The sequence below is a fragment of the Petromyzon marinus genome (genome assembly GCF_048934315.1).
Source record: "Petromyzon marinus isolate PM22_M1 ecotype Great Lakes invasive population chromosome 70 unlocalized genomic scaffold, UKy_Petmar_22M1.pri1.0 chr70_unloc.4, whole genome shotgun sequence".
In the NCBI taxonomy this organism is placed as follows: domain Eukaryota; kingdom Metazoa; phylum Chordata; class Hyperoartia; order Petromyzontiformes; family Petromyzontidae; genus Petromyzon; species Petromyzon marinus.
Genome location: NW_027422606.1, coordinates 516,369 through 535,540, shown reverse-complemented (window position 1 = coordinate 535,540; position 19,172 = coordinate 516,369). Strand labels below are relative to the sequence as shown.

The following is a 19,172-nucleotide window of genomic DNA, read 5'->3' as shown; positions in this document are numbered from 1 at the left end:
AGTGACTAGTGGTGACTAGTGACTGGTGGTGACTAGTAGTGACTAGTGGTGACTAGTAGTGACTGGTAGTGACTGGTAGTGACTAGTAGTGACTAGTGACTGGTGGTGACTAGTAGTGACTAGTAGTGACTAGTAGTGACTGGTGGTGACTGGTGGTGACTAGTAGTGACTGGTGGTGACTAGTAGTGACTAGTAGTGACTAGTGGTGACTGGTGGTGACTAGTAGTGACTAGTAGTGACTGGTGGTGACTAGTAGTGATTAGTAGTGACTGGTGGTGACTAGTAGTGACTAGTAGTGACTGGTGGTGACTGGTGGTGAATGGTAGTGACTAGTAGTGACTAGTAGTGACTGGTGGTGACTGGTGGTGACTGGTGGTCACTGGTGGTCACTGGTGGTGACTAGTAGTGACTAGTGACTGGTGGTGACTTGTAGTGACTTGTAGCGACTAGTAGTGACTAGTAGTGACTGGTGGTGACTAGTAGTGACTAGTGACTAGTAGTGAACACTAGTAGTGACTAGTAGTGACTGGTGGTGACTGGTGGTGACTAGTGACAGGTGGTGACTAGTGACTAGTAGAGACTAGTAGTGACTAGTGGTGACTAGTAGTGACTGATAGTGACTAGTAGTGAACACTAATAGTGACTAGAAGTGACTGGTAGTGACTAGTGACTGGTAGTGACTAGTAGTGACTAGTAGTGACTGGTAGTGACTAGTGACTAGTAGTGACTAGTTGTGACTTGTAGTGACTAGTAGTGACTAGTAGTGACTAGTAGTGACTGGTGGTGACTAGTGACTAGTAGTGACTAGTAGTGACTAGTGACTAGTAGTGACTAGTAGTGACTGGTAGTGACTAGTTACTAGTAGTGACTAGTAGTGACTGGTAGTGACTAGTGACTAGTAGTGACTAGTAGTGCCTTGTAGTGACTGGTAGTGACTGGTAGTGACTAGTAGTGACTGGTGGTGACTGGTAGTGACTGGTAGTGACTGGTAGTGACTAGTAGTGACTGGTGGTGACTAGTAGTGACTGGTAGTGACTAGTAGTGACTGGTAGTGACTGGTGGTGACTGGTGGTGACTAGTAGTGACTAGTAGTGACTGGTAGTGACTGGTAGTGACTGGTGGTGACTAGTAGTGACTAGTAGTGACTGGTAGTGACTGGTAGTGACTAGTAGTGACTAGTGGTGACTAGTAGTGACTAGTAGTGACTAGTAGTGACTAGTGACTGGTGGTGACTAGTAGTGACTAGTGGTGACTAGTAGTGACTAGTAGTGACTAGTAGTGACTGGTGGTGACTGGTGGTGACTAGTAGTGACTGGTGGTGACTAGTAGTGACTAGTAGTGACTAGTGGTGACTGGTGGTGACTAGTAGTGACTAGTAGTGACTGGTGGTGACTAGTAGTGATTAGTAGTGACTGGTGGTGACTAGTAGTGACTAGTAGTGACTGGTGGTGACTGGTGGTGACTGGTAGTGACTAGTAGTGACTAGTAGTGACGGGTGGTGACTGGTGGTCACTGGTGGTCACTGGTGGTGACTAGTAGTGACTAGTGACTGGTGGTGACTTGTAGTGACTTGTAGCGACTAGTAGTGACTAGTAGTGACTGGTGGTGACTAGTAGTGACTAGTGACTAGTAGTGAACACTAGTAGTGACTAGTAGTGACTGGTGGTGACTGGTGGTGACTAGTGACAGGTGGTGACTAGTGACTAGTAGAGACTAGTAGTGACTAGTGGTGACTAGTAGTGACTGGTAGTGACTAGTAGTGAACACTAATAGTGACTAGAAGTGACTGGTAGTGACTAGTGACTGGTAGTGACTAGTAGTGACTAGTAGTGACTGGTAGTGACTAGTGACTAGTAGTGACTAGTTGTGACTTGTAGTGACTAGTAGTGACTAGTAGTGACTAGTAGTGACTGGTGGTGACTAGTGACTAGTAGTGACTAGTAGTGACTAGTGACTAGTAGTGACTAGTAGTGACTGGTAGTGACTAGTTACTAGTAGTGACTAGTAGTGACTAGTAGTGACTGGTAGTGACTAGTGACTAGTAGTGACTAGTAGTGCCTTGTAGTGACTGGTAGTGACTGGTAGTGACTAGTAGTGACTGGTGGTGACTGGTAGTGACTGGTAGTGACTGGTAGTGACTAGTAGTGACTGGTGGTGACTAGTAGTGACTGGTAGTGACTGGTAGTGACTAGTAGTGACTGGTAGTGACTGGTAGTGACTAGTAGTGACTGGTAGTGACTAGTAGTGACTAGTAGTGACTGGTAGTGACTGGTAGTGACTAGTGGTGACTGGTAGTGACTAGTAGTGACTGGTAGTGACTGGTAGTGACTAGTGGTGACTAGTAGTGACTAGTGACTAGTAGTGACTGGTAGTGACTGGTAGTGACTAGTAGTCACTAGTGGTGACTAGTAGTGACTAGTAGTGACTAGTGGTGACTGGTGGTGACTGGTGGTGACTGGTGGTGACTAGTAGAGACTAGTAGTGACTAGTAGTGACTGGTAGTGACTAGTGGTGACTAGTAGTAACTGGTGGTGACTGGTGGTGACTAGTGACTAGTAGTGACTGGTAGTGACTAGTAGTGACTAGTAGTGACTAGTGGTGACTAGTAGTGACTAGTAGTGACTAGTGGTGACTGGTGGTGACTGGTGGTGACTGGTGGTGACTAGTAGTGACTGGTGGTGACTAGTAGTGACTAGTGGTGACTGGTGGTGGCTAGTAGTGACTAGTAGTGACTGGTGGTGACTAGTAGTGACTAGTAGTGACTGGTGGTGACTAGTAGTGACTAGTAGTGACTAGTAGTGACTGGTGGTGACTGGTGGTGACTGGTAGTGACTAGTGACTGGTGGTGACTTGTAGTGACTAGTAGTGACTAGTAGTGACTGGTGGTGACTGGTGGTGACTGGTGGTGACTAGTAGTGACTAGTGGTGACTGGTGGTGGCTAGTAGTGACTAGTAATGACTGGTGGTGACTAGTAGTGACTAGTAGTGACTGGTGGTGACTAGTAGTGACTAGTAGTGACTGGTGGTGACTGGTGGTGACTGGTAGTGACTAGTAGTGACTGGTGGTGACTGGTGGTGACTGGTAGTGACTGGTAGTGACTGGTAGTGACTAGTAGTGACTGGTGGTGACTAGTAGTGACTGGTAGTGACTGGTAGTGACTGGTAGTGACTAATAGTGACTGGTAGTGACTAGTAGTGACTAGTAGTGACTGGTAGTGACTGGTAGTGACTAGTGGTGACTGGTAGTGACTGGTAGTGACTAGTAGTGACTGGTAGTGACTAGTGGTGACTAGTAGTGACTAGTGACTAGTAGTGACTGGTAGTGACTGGTAGTGACTAGTAGTGACTAGTGGTGACTAGTAGTGACTAGTAGTGACTGGTGGTGACTGGTGGTGACTGGTGGTGACTGGTGGTGACTGGTGGTGACTAGTAGAGACTAGTAGTGACTAGTAGTGACTGGTAGTGACTAGTGGTGACTAGTAGTAACTGGTGGTGACTGGTGGTGACTAGTGACTAGTAGTGACTGGTAGTGACTAGTAGTGACTAGTAGTGACTAGTGGTGACTAGTAGTGACTAGTAGTGACTAGTGGTGACTGGTGGTGACTGGTGGTGACTGGTGGTGACTAGTAGTGACTGGTGGTGACTAGTAGTGACTAGTGGTGACTGGTGGTGGCTAGTAGTGACTAGTAGTGACTGGTGGTGACTAGTAGTGACTAGTAGTGACTGGTGGTGACTAGTAGTGACTAGTAGCGACTAGTAGTGACTGGTGGTGACTGGTGGTGACTGGTAGTGACTAGTGACTGGTGGTGACTTGTAGTGACTAGTAGTGACTAGTAGTGACTGGTGGTGACTGGTGGTGACTGGTGGTGACTAGTAGTGACTAGTGGTGACTGGTGGTGGCTAGTAGTGACTAGTAATGACTGGTGGTGACTAGTAGTGACTGGTGGTGACTAGTAGTGACTAGTAGTGACTAGTAGTGACTGGTGGTGACTGGTGGTGACTGGTAGTGACTAGTAGTGACTGGTGGTGACTGGTAGTGACTGGTAGTGACTGGTAGTGACTAGTAGTGACTGGTGGTGACTAGTAGTGACTGGTAGTGACTGGTAGTGACTGGTAGTGACTAATAGTGACTGGTAGTGACTAGTAGTGACTAGTAGTGACTGGTAGTGACTGGTAGTGACTAGTGGTGACTGGTAGTGACTAGTAGTGACTGGTAGTGACTGGTAGTGACTAGTGGTGACTAGTAGTGACTAGTGACTAGTAGTGACTGGTAGTGACTGGTAGTGACTAGTAGTGACTAGTGGTGACTAGTAGTGACTAGTAGTGACTAGTGGTGACTGGTGGTGACTGGTGGTGACTGGTGGTGACTAGTAGAGACTAGTAGTGACTAGTAGTGACTGGTAGTGACTAGTGGTGACTAGTAGTAACTGGTGGTGACTGGTGGTGACTAGTGACTAGTAGTGACTGGTAGTGACTAGTAGTGACTAGTAGTGACTAGTGGTGACTAGTAGTGACTAGTAGTGACTAGTGGTGACTGGTGGTGACTGGTGGTGACTGGTGGTGACTAGTAGTGACTGGTGGTGGCTAGTAGTGACTAGTGGTGACTGGTGGTGGCTAGTAGTGACTAGTAGTGACTGGTGGTGACTAGTAGTGACTAGTAGTGACTGGTGGTGACTAGTAGTGACTAGTAGTGACTGGTAGTGACTGGTGGTGACTGGTGGTGAATGGTAGTGACCAGTGACTGATGGTGACTTGTAGTGACTAGTAGTGACTAGTAGTGACTGGTAGTGACTAGTAGTGACTGGTGGTGACTAGTAGTGACTAGTGGTGACTGGTGGTGGCTAGTAGTGACTAGTAGTGACTGGTGGTGACTAGTAGTGACTAGTAGTGACTGGTGGTGACTAGTAGTGACTAGTAGTGACTAGTAGTGACTGGTGGTCACTGGTGGTGACTGGTAGTGACTAGTGACTGGTGGTGACTTGTAGTGACTTGTAGCGACTAGTAGTGACTAGTAGTGACTGGTGGTGACTAGTAGTGACTAGTGACTAGTAGTGAACACTAGTAGTGACTAGGAGTGACTGGTGGTGACTGGTGGTGACTAGTGACAGGTGGTGACTAGTGACTAGTAGAGACTAGTAGTGACTAGTGGTGACTAGTAGTGACTGGTAGTGACTAGTAGTGAACACTAATAGTGACTAGAAGTGACTGGTAGTGACTAGTGACTGGTAGTGACTAGTAGTGACTAGTAGTGACTGGTAGTGACTAGTGACTAGTAGTGACTAGTTGTGACTTGTAGTGACTAGTAGTGACTAGTAGTGACTGGTGGTGACTAGTGACTAGTAGTGACTAGTAGTGACTAGTAGTGACAAGTAATGACTGGTAGTGACTAGTGACTTGTAGTGACTAGTAGTGACTGGTAGTGACTAGTAGTGACTAGTAGTGACTAGTAGTGACTGGTAGTGACTAGTGACTAGTAGTGACTAGTAGTGACTAGTAGTGCCTTGTAGTGACTGGTAGTGACTAGTAGTGACTGGTGGTGACTGGTAGTGACTAGTAGTGACTAGTAGTGACTGGTAGTGACTGGTAGTGACTAGTAGTGACTAGTGGTGACTAGTGACTGGTGGTGACTAGTAGTGACTAGTGGTGACTAGTAGTGACTAGTAGTGACTGGTAGTGACTAGTAGTGACTAGTGACTGGTAGTGACTGGTAGTGACTAGTAGTGACTAGTAGTGACTGGTGGTGACTAGTAGTGACTAGTGGTGACTAGTGACTGGTGGTGACTAGTAGTGACTAGTGGTGACTAGTAGTGACTAGTAGTGACTGGTAGTGACTAGTAGTGACTAGTGACTGGTGGTGACTAGTAGTGACTAGTGGTGACTAGTAGTGACTAGTAGTGCCTGGTAGTGACTAGTAGTGACTGGTAGTGACTGGTGGTGACTAGTAGTGACCAGTAGTGACTAGTGGTGACTAGTGACTGGTGGTGACTAGTAGTGACTAGTGGTGACTAGTAGTGACTAGTAGTGACAGGTAGTGACTAGTAGTGACTAGTGACTGGTGGTGACTAGTAGTGACTAGTGGTGACTAGTAGTGACTAGTAGTGACTGGTAGTGACTAGTAGTGACTAGTAGTGACTGGTGGTGACTGGTAGTGACTGGTAGTGACTAGTAGTGACTAGTAGTGACTAGTAATGACTATTAGTGACTGGTAGTGACTGGTAGTGACTAGTAGTGACTAGTAGTGACTGGTAGTGACTAGTAGTGACTAGTAGTGACTAGTAGTAACTAGTAGTGACTGGTAGTGACTAGTAGTGACTGGTGGTGACTGGTAGTGACTGGTAGTGACTGGTAGTGACTAGTAGTGACTAGTAGTGACTGGTGGTGACTAGTAGTGACTGGTAGTGACTGGTAGTGACTAGTAGTGACTGGTAGTGACTGGTAGTGACTAGTGGTGACTAGTAGTGACTGGTGGTGACTAGTAGTGACTGGTAGTGACTGGTAGTGACTAGTGGTGACTGGTAGTGACTAGTAGTGACTAGTAGTGACTGGTAGTGACTGGTAGTGACTAGTGGTTACTGGTAGTGACTAGTAGTGACTGGTAGTGACTAGTAGTGACTAGTAGTGACTGGTAGTGACTAGTAGTGACTAGTAGTGACCAGTAGTGACCAGTAGTGACTAAGGACTGGTGGTGACTAGTAGTGACTAGTGACTAGTAGTGACTGGTAGTGACTGGTGGTGACTAGTAGTGACCAGTAGTGACTAGTGGTGACTAGTGACTGGTGGTGACTAGTAGTGACTAGTGGTGACTAGTAGTGACTAGTAGTGACTGGTAGTGACTAGTAGTGACTAGTGACTGGTGGTGACTAGTAGTGACTAGTGGTGACTAGTAGTGACTAGTAGTGACTGGTAGTGACTAGTAGTGACTGGTAGTGACTGGTGGTGACTAGTAGTGACCAGTAGTGACTAGTGGTGACTAGTGACTGGTGGTGACTAGTAGTGACTAGTGGTGACTAGTAGTGACTAGTAGTGACTGGTAGTGACTAGTAGTGACTAGTGACTGGTGGTGACTAGTAGTGACTAGTGGTGACTAGTAGTGACTAGTAGTGACTGGTAGTGACTAGTAGTGACTAGGAGTGACTGGTGGTGACTGGTGGTGACTAGTGACATGTGGTGACTAGTGACTAGTAGAGACTAGTAGTGACTAGTGGTGACTAGTAGTGACTGGTAGTGACTAGTAGTGAACACTAATAGTGACTAGAAGTGACTGGTAGTGACTAGTGACTGGTAGTGACTAGTAGTGACTAGTAGTGACTGGTAGTGACTAGTGACTAGTAGTGACTAGTTGTGACTTGTAGTGACTAGTAGTGACTAGTAGTGACTGGTGGTGACTAGTGACTAGTAGTGACTAGTAGTGACTAGTAGTGACAAGTAGTGACTGGTAGTGACTAGTGACTTGTAGTGACTAGTAGTGACTGGTAGTGACTAGTAGTGACTAGTAGTGACTAGTAGTGACTGGTAGTGACTAGTGACTAGTAGTGACTAGTAGTGACTAGTAGTGACTAGTAGTGCCTTGTAGTGACTGGTAGTGACTAGTAGTGACTGGTGGTGACTGGTAGTGACTGGTAGTGACTAGTAGTGACTAGTAGTGACTGGTAGTGACTGGTAGTGACTAGTAGTGACTAGTGGTGACTAGTGACTGGTGGTGACTAGTAGTGACTAGTGGTGACTAGTAGTGACTAGTAGTGACTGGTAGTGATTAGTAGTGACTAGTGACTGATAGTGACTGGTAGTGACTAGTAGTGACTAGTAGTGACCAGTAGTGACTAGTGGTGACTAGTGACTAGTGGTGACTGGTGGTGACTAGTAGTGACTAGTAGTGACTGGTGGTGACTAGTAGTGACTAGTGGTGACTAGTGACTGGTGGTGACTAGTAGTGACTAGTGGTGACTAGTAGTGACTAGTAGTGACTGGTAGTGACTAGTAGTGACTAGTGACTGGTGGTGACTAGTAGTGACTAGTGGTGACTAGTAGTGACTAGTAGTGCCTGGTAGTGACTAGTAGTGACTGGTAGTGACTGGTGGTGACTAGTAGTGACCAGTAGTGACTAGTGGTGACTAGTGACTGGTGGTGACTAGTAGTGACTAGTGGTGACTAGTAGTGACTAGTAGTGACTGGTAGTGACTAGTAGTGACTAGTGACTGGTGGTGACTAGTAGTGACTAGTGGTGACTAGTAGTGACTAGTAGTGACTGGTAGTGACTAGTAGTGACTAGTAGTGACTGGTGGTGACTGGTAGTGACTGGTAGTGACTAGTAGTGACTAGTAGTGACTAGTAATGACTATTAGTGACTGGTAGTGACTAGTAGTGACTAATAGTGACTGGTAGTGACTAGTAGTGACTAGTAGTGACTAGTAGTAACTAGTAGTGACTGGTAGTGACTAGTAGTGACTGGTGGTGACTGGTAGTGACTGGTAGTGACTGGTAGTGACTAGTAGTGACTGGTGGTGACTAGTAGTGACTGGTAGTGACTGGTAGTGACTAGTAGTGACTGGTAGTGACTGGTAGTGACTAGTGGTGACTAGTAGTGACTGGTGGTGACTAGTAGTGACTGGTAGTGACTGGTAGTGACTAGTGGTGACTGGTAGTGACTAGTAGTGACTAGTAGTGACTGGTAGTGACTGGTAGTGACTAGTGGTTACTGGTAGTGACTAGTAGTGACTGGTAGTGACTAGTAGTGACTAGTAGTGACTGGTAGTGACTAGTAGTGACTAGTAGTGACCAGTAGTGACCAGTAGTGACTAGTAGTGACTAAGGACTGGTGGTGACTAGTAGTGACTAGTGACTAGTAGTGACTGGTAGTGACTGGTGGTGACTAGTAGTGACCAGTAGTGACTAGTGGTGACTAGTGACTGGTGGTGACTAGTAGTGACTAGTGGTGACTAGTAGTGACTAGTAGTGACTGGTAGTGACTAGTAGTGACTAGTGACTGGTGGTGACTAGTAGTGACTAGTGGTGACTAGTAGTGACTAGTAGTGACTGGTAGTGACTAGTAGTGACTGGTAGTGACTGGTGGTGACTAGTAGTGACCAGTAGTGACTAGTGGTGACTAGTGACTGGTGGTGACTAGTAGTGACTAGTGGTGACTAGTAGTGACTAGTAGTGACTGGTAGTGACTAGTAGTGACTAGTGACTGGTGGTGACTAGTAGTGACTAGTGGTGACTAGTAGTGACTAGTAGTGACTGGTAGTGACTAGTAGTGACTAGTAGTGACTGGTGGTGACTGGTAGTGACTGGTAGTGACTAGTAGTGACTAGTAGTGACTAGTAGTGACTAGTAATGACTATTAGTGACTGGTAGTGACTAGTAGTGACTAGTAGTGACTGGTAGTGACTAGTAGTGACTAGTAGTGACTAGTAGTGACTAGTAGTGACTAGTGACTAGTAGTGACTGGTAGTGACTGGTAGTGACTGGTGGTGACTGGTGGTGACTAGTAGTGACTAGTAGTGACTAGTAGTGACTGGTAGTGACTGGTGGTGACTAGTAGTGACTAGTAGTGACTGGTAGTGACTGGTAGTGACTGGTAGTGACTAGTGACTAGTAATGACTAGTAGTGACTGGTAGTGACTGGTAGTGACTGGTGGTGACTAGTAGTGACTGGTAGTGACTGGTAGTGACTAGTAGTGACTGGTAGTGACTAGTAGTGACTGGTAGTGACTGGTGCTAGTCACCACTGAATGAGACGCTCCGTCATCTCGGCCGAAGGCTGCAAAGTCACGTCCAGCGCTGAGCACGGCGAGAAGCGAAAAACTCGCTCCTCCACCTCGTCCACCTCGTCCACCTCGTCCACCTCCTTGTCCACCTTGTACACCTTGTACACCACCTCGTCCCCCTCCTTGTCCACCTCGTCCACCTCCTTGTCCACCTCCTTGTCCACCTTGTACACCACCTCGTCCACCTCGTCCACCACCTCGTCCACCACCTCGTCCACCTCGTCCACCACCACCTCGTCCACCTTGTCCACTTCGTACACCTTGTCCACCTTGTACACCTTGTACACCACCTCATCCACCTCCACCTTGTCCACCTTGTCCACCACCACCTCGTCCACCTTGTCCACCTCATACACCTTGTCCACCACCTCGTCCACCTTGTCCACCACGTCGTCCACCTTGTCCACCTCCACCTCGTCCATCTCGTACACCTTGTCCACCACCTTGTCCACCACCTCGTCCACCTTGTACACCACCACCTCGTCCACCTTCAAATTGTCCACCACCTTCACCTCGTCCACCTCCACCTCGTCCACCTCGTCCACCACCTCCTCCACCTCTTCCTCCACCACCACCTCTTCCTCCACCAGCACCACCTTGTCCACCTCCTCCACCACTACCTCATCATCGTCCACCACTGCCTCCACCTCGTCCACCTCCACCTCGTCCACCTCCACCTCGTCCACCTCCACCTCGTCCACCTCCTCCGCCACCTCCTCCACCCGCGAAGCCATCGCAGAGTCGATCGGAATCGATTCTTCGATCCAGCGCCTGCAGAGCCGCACGAATCGATTCCGCGCAGCCCTAACCGTGGATCGGTTAGCGCAGCCTCATTTGTTGATTTGTCTTTGACGTCGATCGATCCTCTGCCCCCCTAAACTCCCCCCCCCCTCACCCCGTCTTAGTCAAGGGTCGAAGCTTCTTTCAATTCACTTATAGATTATCGATCAACACCGGGGTCGGGATTCGATTATTGAGTCGATTGAAACTTTTCGCTTTGGCGGCGCAACGAGGAATCGATGTTGCCCTTAGCAACCGCCGCCTGAGCGAGACGCTGCTACCTCTTCCGGAAGATCCCTTCCGGCCGTTTCTTATTTCACTCGGTTCTTCTTCTGGAAGATTCTGCCGGAAGGTATCTTCTGTATGTTTCTTTGGGGAATCAATCTGCTAATTAGAAGTATCTGCCGGAAGAAGTCTTCCGTGTGTTTCTTTGGAGACTCAATCTGCTTCTGGAAGACTCTGCCGGAAGATCTCTTCCGTGTTTTTCTTTCTAGAGTCAATCTGCTAACTGGAAGACTCTGCCGGAAGATCTCTTCCGTTAGTTTCTTTGGGGAAACAATCTGCTAACTGGAAGAAGCTACCGGAAGATATCTTCCGTGTATTTCTTTAGTAACCAATCTGCTAACTGGAAGGATCTGCCGGAAGATTTCTTCCGTGTGTTTCTTTGGGAAACAATCTGCTAACTGGAAGAATTTGCCGGAAGACGTCTTCCGTGTGTTTCTTTGGGAACGAATCTGCTAACTGGAAGTAGCTACCGGAAGATCTCTTCCGTTTGTTTCCTTGGGAAACGTTCTGTCGTCTGGAAGTCGCTGCCGGAAGATATCTACCGCTTGTTTCGTTGGGGAATCATTTTAAACTCCTGGAAGATTCTTCCGGAAGAGGAAACGGAGACACACAGAGACACACACAGACTCATAGAGACACACAGAGACCCATACTCATAGAGACCCACACAGACCCATACTCATAGAGACACACACAGACCCATACTCATAGAGACACATAGACCCATACTCATAGAGACACACACAGACCCATAGAGACACATAGAGACCCATACTCATAGAGACACACACAGACCCTTACTCATAGAGACACACACAGACCCATAGAGACACACACAGACCCATAGAGACACACACAGACCCAAACTCATGGAGACCCACACAGACCCATACTCATAGAGACACACACAGACCCATAGAGACACACACAGACCCATACTCATAGAGACCCACAGAGACACACACAGACCCATACTCATAGAGACCCACAGAGACCCATACTCATAGAGACACACACAGACCCATACTCATAGAGACTCACACAGACCCATAGAGACACACACAGACCCATATTCATAGAGACACACACAGACCCTTACTCATAGAGACACACACAGACCCATAGAGACACACACAGACCCATACTCATAGACACACACAGACCCAAACTCATAGAGACACACAGAGACCCATAGAGACACATAGAGACCCATACTCATAGAGACCCACACAGACCCATACTCATAGAGACACACAGAGACCCATAGAGACACACACAGACCCATACTCATAGAGACACACACAGACCCATACTCATAGAGACCCACACAGACCCATACTCATAGAGACACACACAGACCCATACTCATAGAGACCCACACAGACCCATACTCATAGAGACACACACAGACCCATACTCATAGAGACACACACAGAGACCCATACTCATAGAGACACACACAGACCCATACTCATAGAGACCCACAGAGACCCATACTCATAGAGACACACACAGACCCATACTCATAGAGACCCACACAGACCCATACTCATAGAGACACACACAGACCCATACTCATAGAGACCCACACAGACCCATACTCATAGAGACACACACAGACCCATACTCATAGAGACACACACAGACCCATACTTATAGAGACCCACACAGACGCATACTCATAGAGACACACAGAGACCCATACTCACAGAGACACACACAGACCCATACTCATAGAGACACACACAGACTCACACTAAAACTAAACTATGTTGCATGTTCCCAGCTGTAGGCCCCCACTGAGCTTCTGTGTAGTTCTGATTTTTTTAAAATAGTGACCCCTGTCCATCACAAACAGCATTTTCTAGCCAGGGGGTAAAAAACAAACTACCTATTCACTCACTCACTCACCCAGCCACTCACCCAGCCATTCACCCAGCCACTCACTCACTCACCTAGCCACTCACCCAGCCACTCACTCACTCACCCAGCCACTCACCCAGCCACTCTCTCACTCACCCAGCCACTCACTAACCCAGCCACTCACCCAGCCACTCACTAACCCAGCCACTCACCCAGCCACTCACTTACTCACCCAGCCACTCACCCAGCCACTCACTCACCCAGCCACGCACTCACTCACTCAGTCAGCCACTCGCCCAGCCACTCACTCACTCACTCACCCAGCCACTCACTCACTCACACAGCCACTCACCCTGCCACTCACTCACTCACCCAGCCACTCACTCACTCACCCAGCCACTCACCCAGCCACTCACTCACCCAGCCACTCACTCACTCACCCAGCCACTCACTCACTCACTCACCCAGCCACTCACTCACTCACCCAGCCACTCACTCACTCACTCACCCAGCCACTCACTCACTCACCCAGCCACTCACTCACTCACCCAGCCACTCACTCACTCACCCAGCCACTCACCCAGCCACTCACTTACTCACCCAGCCACTCACTCACTCACTCACCCAGCCACTCACTTTCTCACCCAGCCACTCACTCACCCAGCCACTCACTCACTCACCCAGCCAATCACTCACTCACCCAGTCACTCACTCACTCACCCAGCCACTCACTTACTCACTCACCCAGCCACTCACTCACTTACTCACCCAGCCACTCACTCACCCAGCCACTCACTCACTCACCCAGCCACTCACTCACCCAGCCACTCATTCACTCACCCAGCCACTCACTTACTCACCCCGCCACTCACTCACCCAGCCACTCACTCATCCAGCCACTCACACAATCACCCAGCCACTCACTCACTCACTCACCCAGTCACTCACTCACTCACCTAGCCACTCACCCAGCTACTCACTCACTCACCCAGCCACTGACTTACTCACTCACCCAGCCACTCACTCACTCACTCACTAACTCACTCACTCACTCACCCAGCCACTCACTCACCCAGCCACTCACCCAGCCACTCACTCACTTAACCAGCCACTCACTCACTCAGCTAGCAACTCATCCAGCCACTCACTCACTCACTCACACAGCCACCCATTCACTCACCCAGCCACTCACTCACTCAGCTAGCAACTCACCCAGCCACCCACTCACTCACCCAGCCACTCACTCACTCACTCACCCAGCCACTCACTCACTCAGCCACTCACTCACTCACTCACCCAGCCACTCACTCACTCACTCACCCAGCCACTCACTAACTCACTCAGTCAGCCACTCACCCAGCCACTCACTCACTCATCCAACCACTCACTCACTCAGCCAGCAACTCACCCAGCCACTCACTCACCCAGCCACTCACTCACCCAGCCACTCACCCAGCCACTCACTAACTCACTCAGTCAGCCACTCACCCAGCCACTCACTCACTCAGCCAGCAACTCACTCACTCATCCAACCACTCACTCACTCAGCCAGCAACTCACCCAGCCACTCACTCACCCAGCCACTCACTCACCCAGTCACTCACTCACTCACTCAGCCACTCACTCACTTACCCGGCCACCCACTCACTCACTCACCCAGCCACTCACTTACCCTGCCATTCACCTACTCAATCACTTAGCCACTCACTCACCCACTCACTCACTCAGCCACTCAAGCACCCAGCCACTCATTCACCCTGCCACTCACTCACTCAATCACTTAGCCACTCACTCACCCACTCACTCACCCTACCACACGCTCACCCAGCCACTCGCTCACCCAGCCACTCGCTCACCCAGCCACTCACTCACCCAGCCACTCGCTCACCCAGCCACTCGCTCACCCAGCCACTCGCTCACCCAGCCACTCGCTCACCCAGCCACTCGCCCACCCACTCACCAACTCACTCATCCACCAACTAACTCATTGACCCACTTACCCACTCACTCACCAACTCACTCACCCACCCACTCACTCGCCCACCCACTCACCCACAAGCCCCATCAATGCAGAAACGGAGCCTGGGCGTTGGAGTCTTTAGCAGGAGCCGGAGACCCCAATCAGAGCCCCCTCCACCCCCCCAGATGAGAGGGAGAGAGTGGGGGGTGATGGTGAGTGTGATGAGAGGGGTGATGGTGAGTGTGATGAGAGGGGTGATGGTGAGTGTGATGAGAGGGGTGATGGTGAGTGTGATGAGAGGGGGTGATGGTGAGTGTGATGAGAGGGGTGATGGTGAGTGTGATGAGAGGGGTGATGGTGAGTGTGATGAGTGATGATGATGGTGTGATGAGAGGGGTGATGGTGAATGTGATGAGACGGGTGATGGTGAGTGTGATGAGAGGGGTGATGGTGAGTGTGATGAGAGGGGGTGATGGTGAGTGTGATGAGAGGGGTGATGGTGAGTGTGATGAGAGGGGTGATGGTGAGTGTGATGAGAGGGGTAACGGTGAGTGTGATGAGAGGGGGGATGGTGAGTGTTATGAGAGGGGTGATGGTGAGTGTTATGAGAGGGGTGATGGTGAGTGTGATGAGAGGGGTGATGGTGATGGTGAGTGTGATGAGAGGAGTGATGGTTAGTGTGATGAGGGGGTGATGGTGAGTGTGATGAGAGGGGTGATGGTGAGTGTGATGAGAGGGGGTGGGGGTGATGGTGAGTGTGATGACCACCCACTCACTCACCCACTCATTCACCCAGCCACTCGCTCACCCACCCACTCGCTTACCCAACCACTCAATAACTTACCTAGCCAATAGCCCACCCCCTCACTCAACCAACCACTGACTCACCTACTCGTCTACCCACCCACTCGCTCACCCACTCGCTTACTCACCTACTCACCCACCCACCTATTCACTCGCCCACCCACTCACCTAATCACTCGCCCACCCACCCACCTACTCACTCACGCACTCACTGACCCAACCAACTATTCACACACCCACTCATCCACGTATTCACTCACCCACTCACTCATCCACCAACTCACTCATTAACCCACTCAACCACTCACTCACCCACTCACTCGCCCACCCACTCACCAACTCACTCATCCACCAACTAACTCATTGACCCACTTACCCACTCACTCACCAACTCACTCACCCACCCACTCACTCGCCCACCCACTCACCCACAAGCCCCATCAATGCAGAAACGGAGCCTGGACGTTGGAGTCTTTAGCAGGAGCCGGAAACCCCAATCAGAGCTCCCTCCACCCCCCCAGATGAGAGTGGAGGGAGTGGGGGGTGATGGTGAGTGTGATGAGAGGGGTGATGGTGAGTGTGATGAGAGGGGTGATGGTGAGTGGGATGAGAGGGGTGATGGTGAGTGTGATGAGAGGGGGTGATGGTGAGTGTGATGAGAGTGAGTGGGGGTGATGGTGAGTGTGATGAGAGGGGTGATGGTGAGTGTGATGAGAGGGGTGATGGTGAGTGTGATGAGAGGGGTGATGGTGAGTGTGATGAGTGATGGTGATGGTGAGTGTGATGAGAGGGGTGATGGTGAGTGTGATGAGAGGGGGTGATGGTGAGTGTGATGAGTGATGGTGATGGTGAGTGTTATGAGAGGGGGTGATGGTGAGTGTGATGAGAGGGGGTGATGGTGAGTGTGATGAGAGGGGTGATGGTGAGTGTGATGAGAGGGGTGATGGTGAGTGTGATGAGAGTGAGTGATGGTGAGTGTGATGAGAGGGGGTGATGGTGAGTGTGATGAGAGGGGTGATGGTGAGTGTGATGAGAGGGGTGATGGTGATTGTGATGAGAGGGGGTGATGGTGAGTGTGATGAGTGATGGTGATGGTGAGTGTGATGAGAGGGGTGATGGTGAGTGTGATGAGAGGGAGTGATGGTGAGTGTGATGAGAGGGGTGATGGTGAGTGTGATGAGAGGGGTGATGGTGAGTGTGATGAGAGGGGTGATGGTGAGTGTGATGAGAGGGGGTGATGGTGAGTGTGATGAGTTGGGGTGATGGTGAGTGTGATGAGACGGGTGATGGTGAGTGTGATGAGAGGGGTGATGGTGAGTGTGATGAGAGGGGTGATGGTGAGTGTGATGAGAGGGGTGATGGTGAGTGTGATGAGTGGGGGTGATGGTGAGTGTGATGAGAGGGAGTGATGGTGAGTGTGATGAGTGGGGGTGATGGTGAGTGTGATGAGAGGGGTGATGGTGAGTGTGATGAGAGGGGTGATGGTGAGTGTGATGAGTGGGGGTGATGGTGAGTGTGATGAGAGGGAGTGATGGTGAGTGTGATGAGTGGGGGTGATGGTGAGTGTGATGAGAGGGGTGATGGTGAGTGTGATGAGAGGGGTGATGGTGAGTGTGATGAGAGGGGTGATGGTGAGTGTGATGAGAGGGGTGATGGTGAGTGTGATGAGAGGGGTGATGGTGAGTGTGATGAGAGGGAGTGATGGTGAGTGTGATGAGAGGGGTGATGGTGAGTGTGATGAGAGTGGGTGATGGTGAGTGTGATGAGTGGGGGTGATGGTGAGTGTGATGAGAGGGGGTGATGGTGAGTGTGATGAGTGGGGGTGATGGTGAGTGTGATGAGAGGGGTGATGGTGAGTGTGATGAGAGGGGTGATGGTGAGTGTGATGAGAGGGGTGATGGTGAGTGTAAGGAGAGGGGGTGATGGTGAGTGTGATGAGAGGGGGTGATGGTGAGTGTGATGAGTGGGGTGATGGTGAGTGTGATGAGAGGGGTGATGGTGAGTGTGATGAGTGGGGTGATGGTGAGTGTGATGAGAGGGAGTGATGGTGATTGTGATGTGAGGGGTGATGGTGAGTGTGATGAGAGGGGTGATGGTGAGTGTGATGAGAGGAGTGATGGTGAGTGTGATGAGAGGGGTGATGGTGAGTGTGATGAGAGGGGTGATGGTGAGTGTGATGAGAGGGGTGATGGTGAGTGTGATGAGTGGGGTGATGGTGAGTGTGATGAGAGGGGTGATGGTGAGTGTGATGAGAGGGGTGATGGTGAGTGTGATGAGAGGGGTGATGGTGAGTGTGATGAGAGGAGTGATGGTGAGTGTGATGAGTGGGGTGATGGTGAGTGTGATGAGAGGGGTGATGGTGAGTGTGATGAGAGGGGTGATGGTGAGTGTGATGAGAGGGGTGATGGTGAGTGTGATGAGAGGGGTGATGGTGAGTGCGATGAGAGGGTGATGGTGAGTGTGATGAGTGGGGTGATGGTGAGTGTGATGAGAGGGGTGATGGTGAGTGTGATGAGAGGGGTGATGTTGAGTGTGATGAGCGGGGTGATGGTGAGTGTGATGAGAGGGGGTGATGGTGAGTGTGATGAGAGGGGTGATGGTGAGTGTGATGAGAGGGAGTGATGGTGAGTGTGATGAGAGGGGTGATGGTGAGTGTGATGAGAGGGGTGATGGTGATGGTGAGTGTGATGAGTGGGGGTGATGGTGAGTGTGATGAGAGGGGTGATGGTGAGTGTGATGAGAGGGGTGATGGTGAGTGTGATGAGAGGGAGTGATGGTGAGTGTGATGAGTGATGGTGATGGTGAGTGTGATGAGTGGGGGTGATGGTGAGTGTGATGAGAGGGGTGATGGTGAGTGTGATGAGAGGGGGTGATGGTGAGTGTGATGAGTGGGGGTGATGGTGAGTGTGTTGAGAGGGGTGATGGTGAGTGTGATGAGAGGGGTGATGGTGAGTGTGATGAGAGGGGTGATGGTGATGGTGATGAGAGGGGTGATGGTGAGTGTGATGAGTGGGGTGATGGTGAGTGTGATGAGAGGGGTGATGGTGAGTGTGATGAGAGGGGTGATGGTGAGTGTGATGAGTGCGGTGATGGTGAGTGTGATGAGCGGGGTGATGGTGAGTGTGATGAGTGATGGTGATGGTGAGTGTGATGAGAGGGGTGATGGTGAGTGTGATGAGAGGGGTGATGGTGATGGTGAGTGTGATGAGAGGGGGTGATGGTGAGTGTGATGAGAGGGGTGATGGTGAGTGTGATGAGAGGGGTGATGGTGAGTGTGATGAGAGGGGGTGATGGTGAGTGTGATGAGAGGGGTGATGGTGAGTGTGATGAGAGGGGTGATGGTGAGTGTGATGAGAGGGGTGATGGTGAGTGTGATGAGAGGGGGTGATGGTGAGTGTGATGAGTGGGGGTGATGGTGAGTGTGATGAGAGGGGTGATGGTGAGTGTGATGAGAGGGGTGATGGTGAGTGGATGTCCTTGCGTTCACGGTGAGTCATCCCGGTGTCTCTGATTGCTGGGGGCTGGGATGCCTCACTGATAAACCCTTATCTCTCGTGGGGGGTTTTCCATCAGAGGAAACAGGAAGATGATCAGCGTAGTCGGAACTTCGCTAAGTTCACCATTTCGTTTTTATTCTGTTGTTAATGCTTAGATTTACGTAAATCCATCCCAATTTTTTTTAATGCTCTCTCTACCCCCTCTCTCTCTACCCC

General features: G+C 50.2%; 1 protein-coding gene across 1 annotated transcript in view; it reads right to left on the bottom strand.

The window, feature by feature from the left end:
* LOC116958070 (uncharacterized) overlaps positions 1–10,501 on the bottom strand; it is a 49,896-nt gene extending 39,395 nt beyond the window's left edge. The window contains exon 1 of the mRNA XM_032980564.2: positions 9,726–10,501. Within this exon, the coding sequence (XP_032836455.2) occupies positions 9,726–10,501 (776 nt within the window). The remainder of the gene's footprint in view (positions 1–9,725) is intronic.
* Between the last annotated feature and the right edge of the window lie 8,671 nt (positions 10,502–19,172).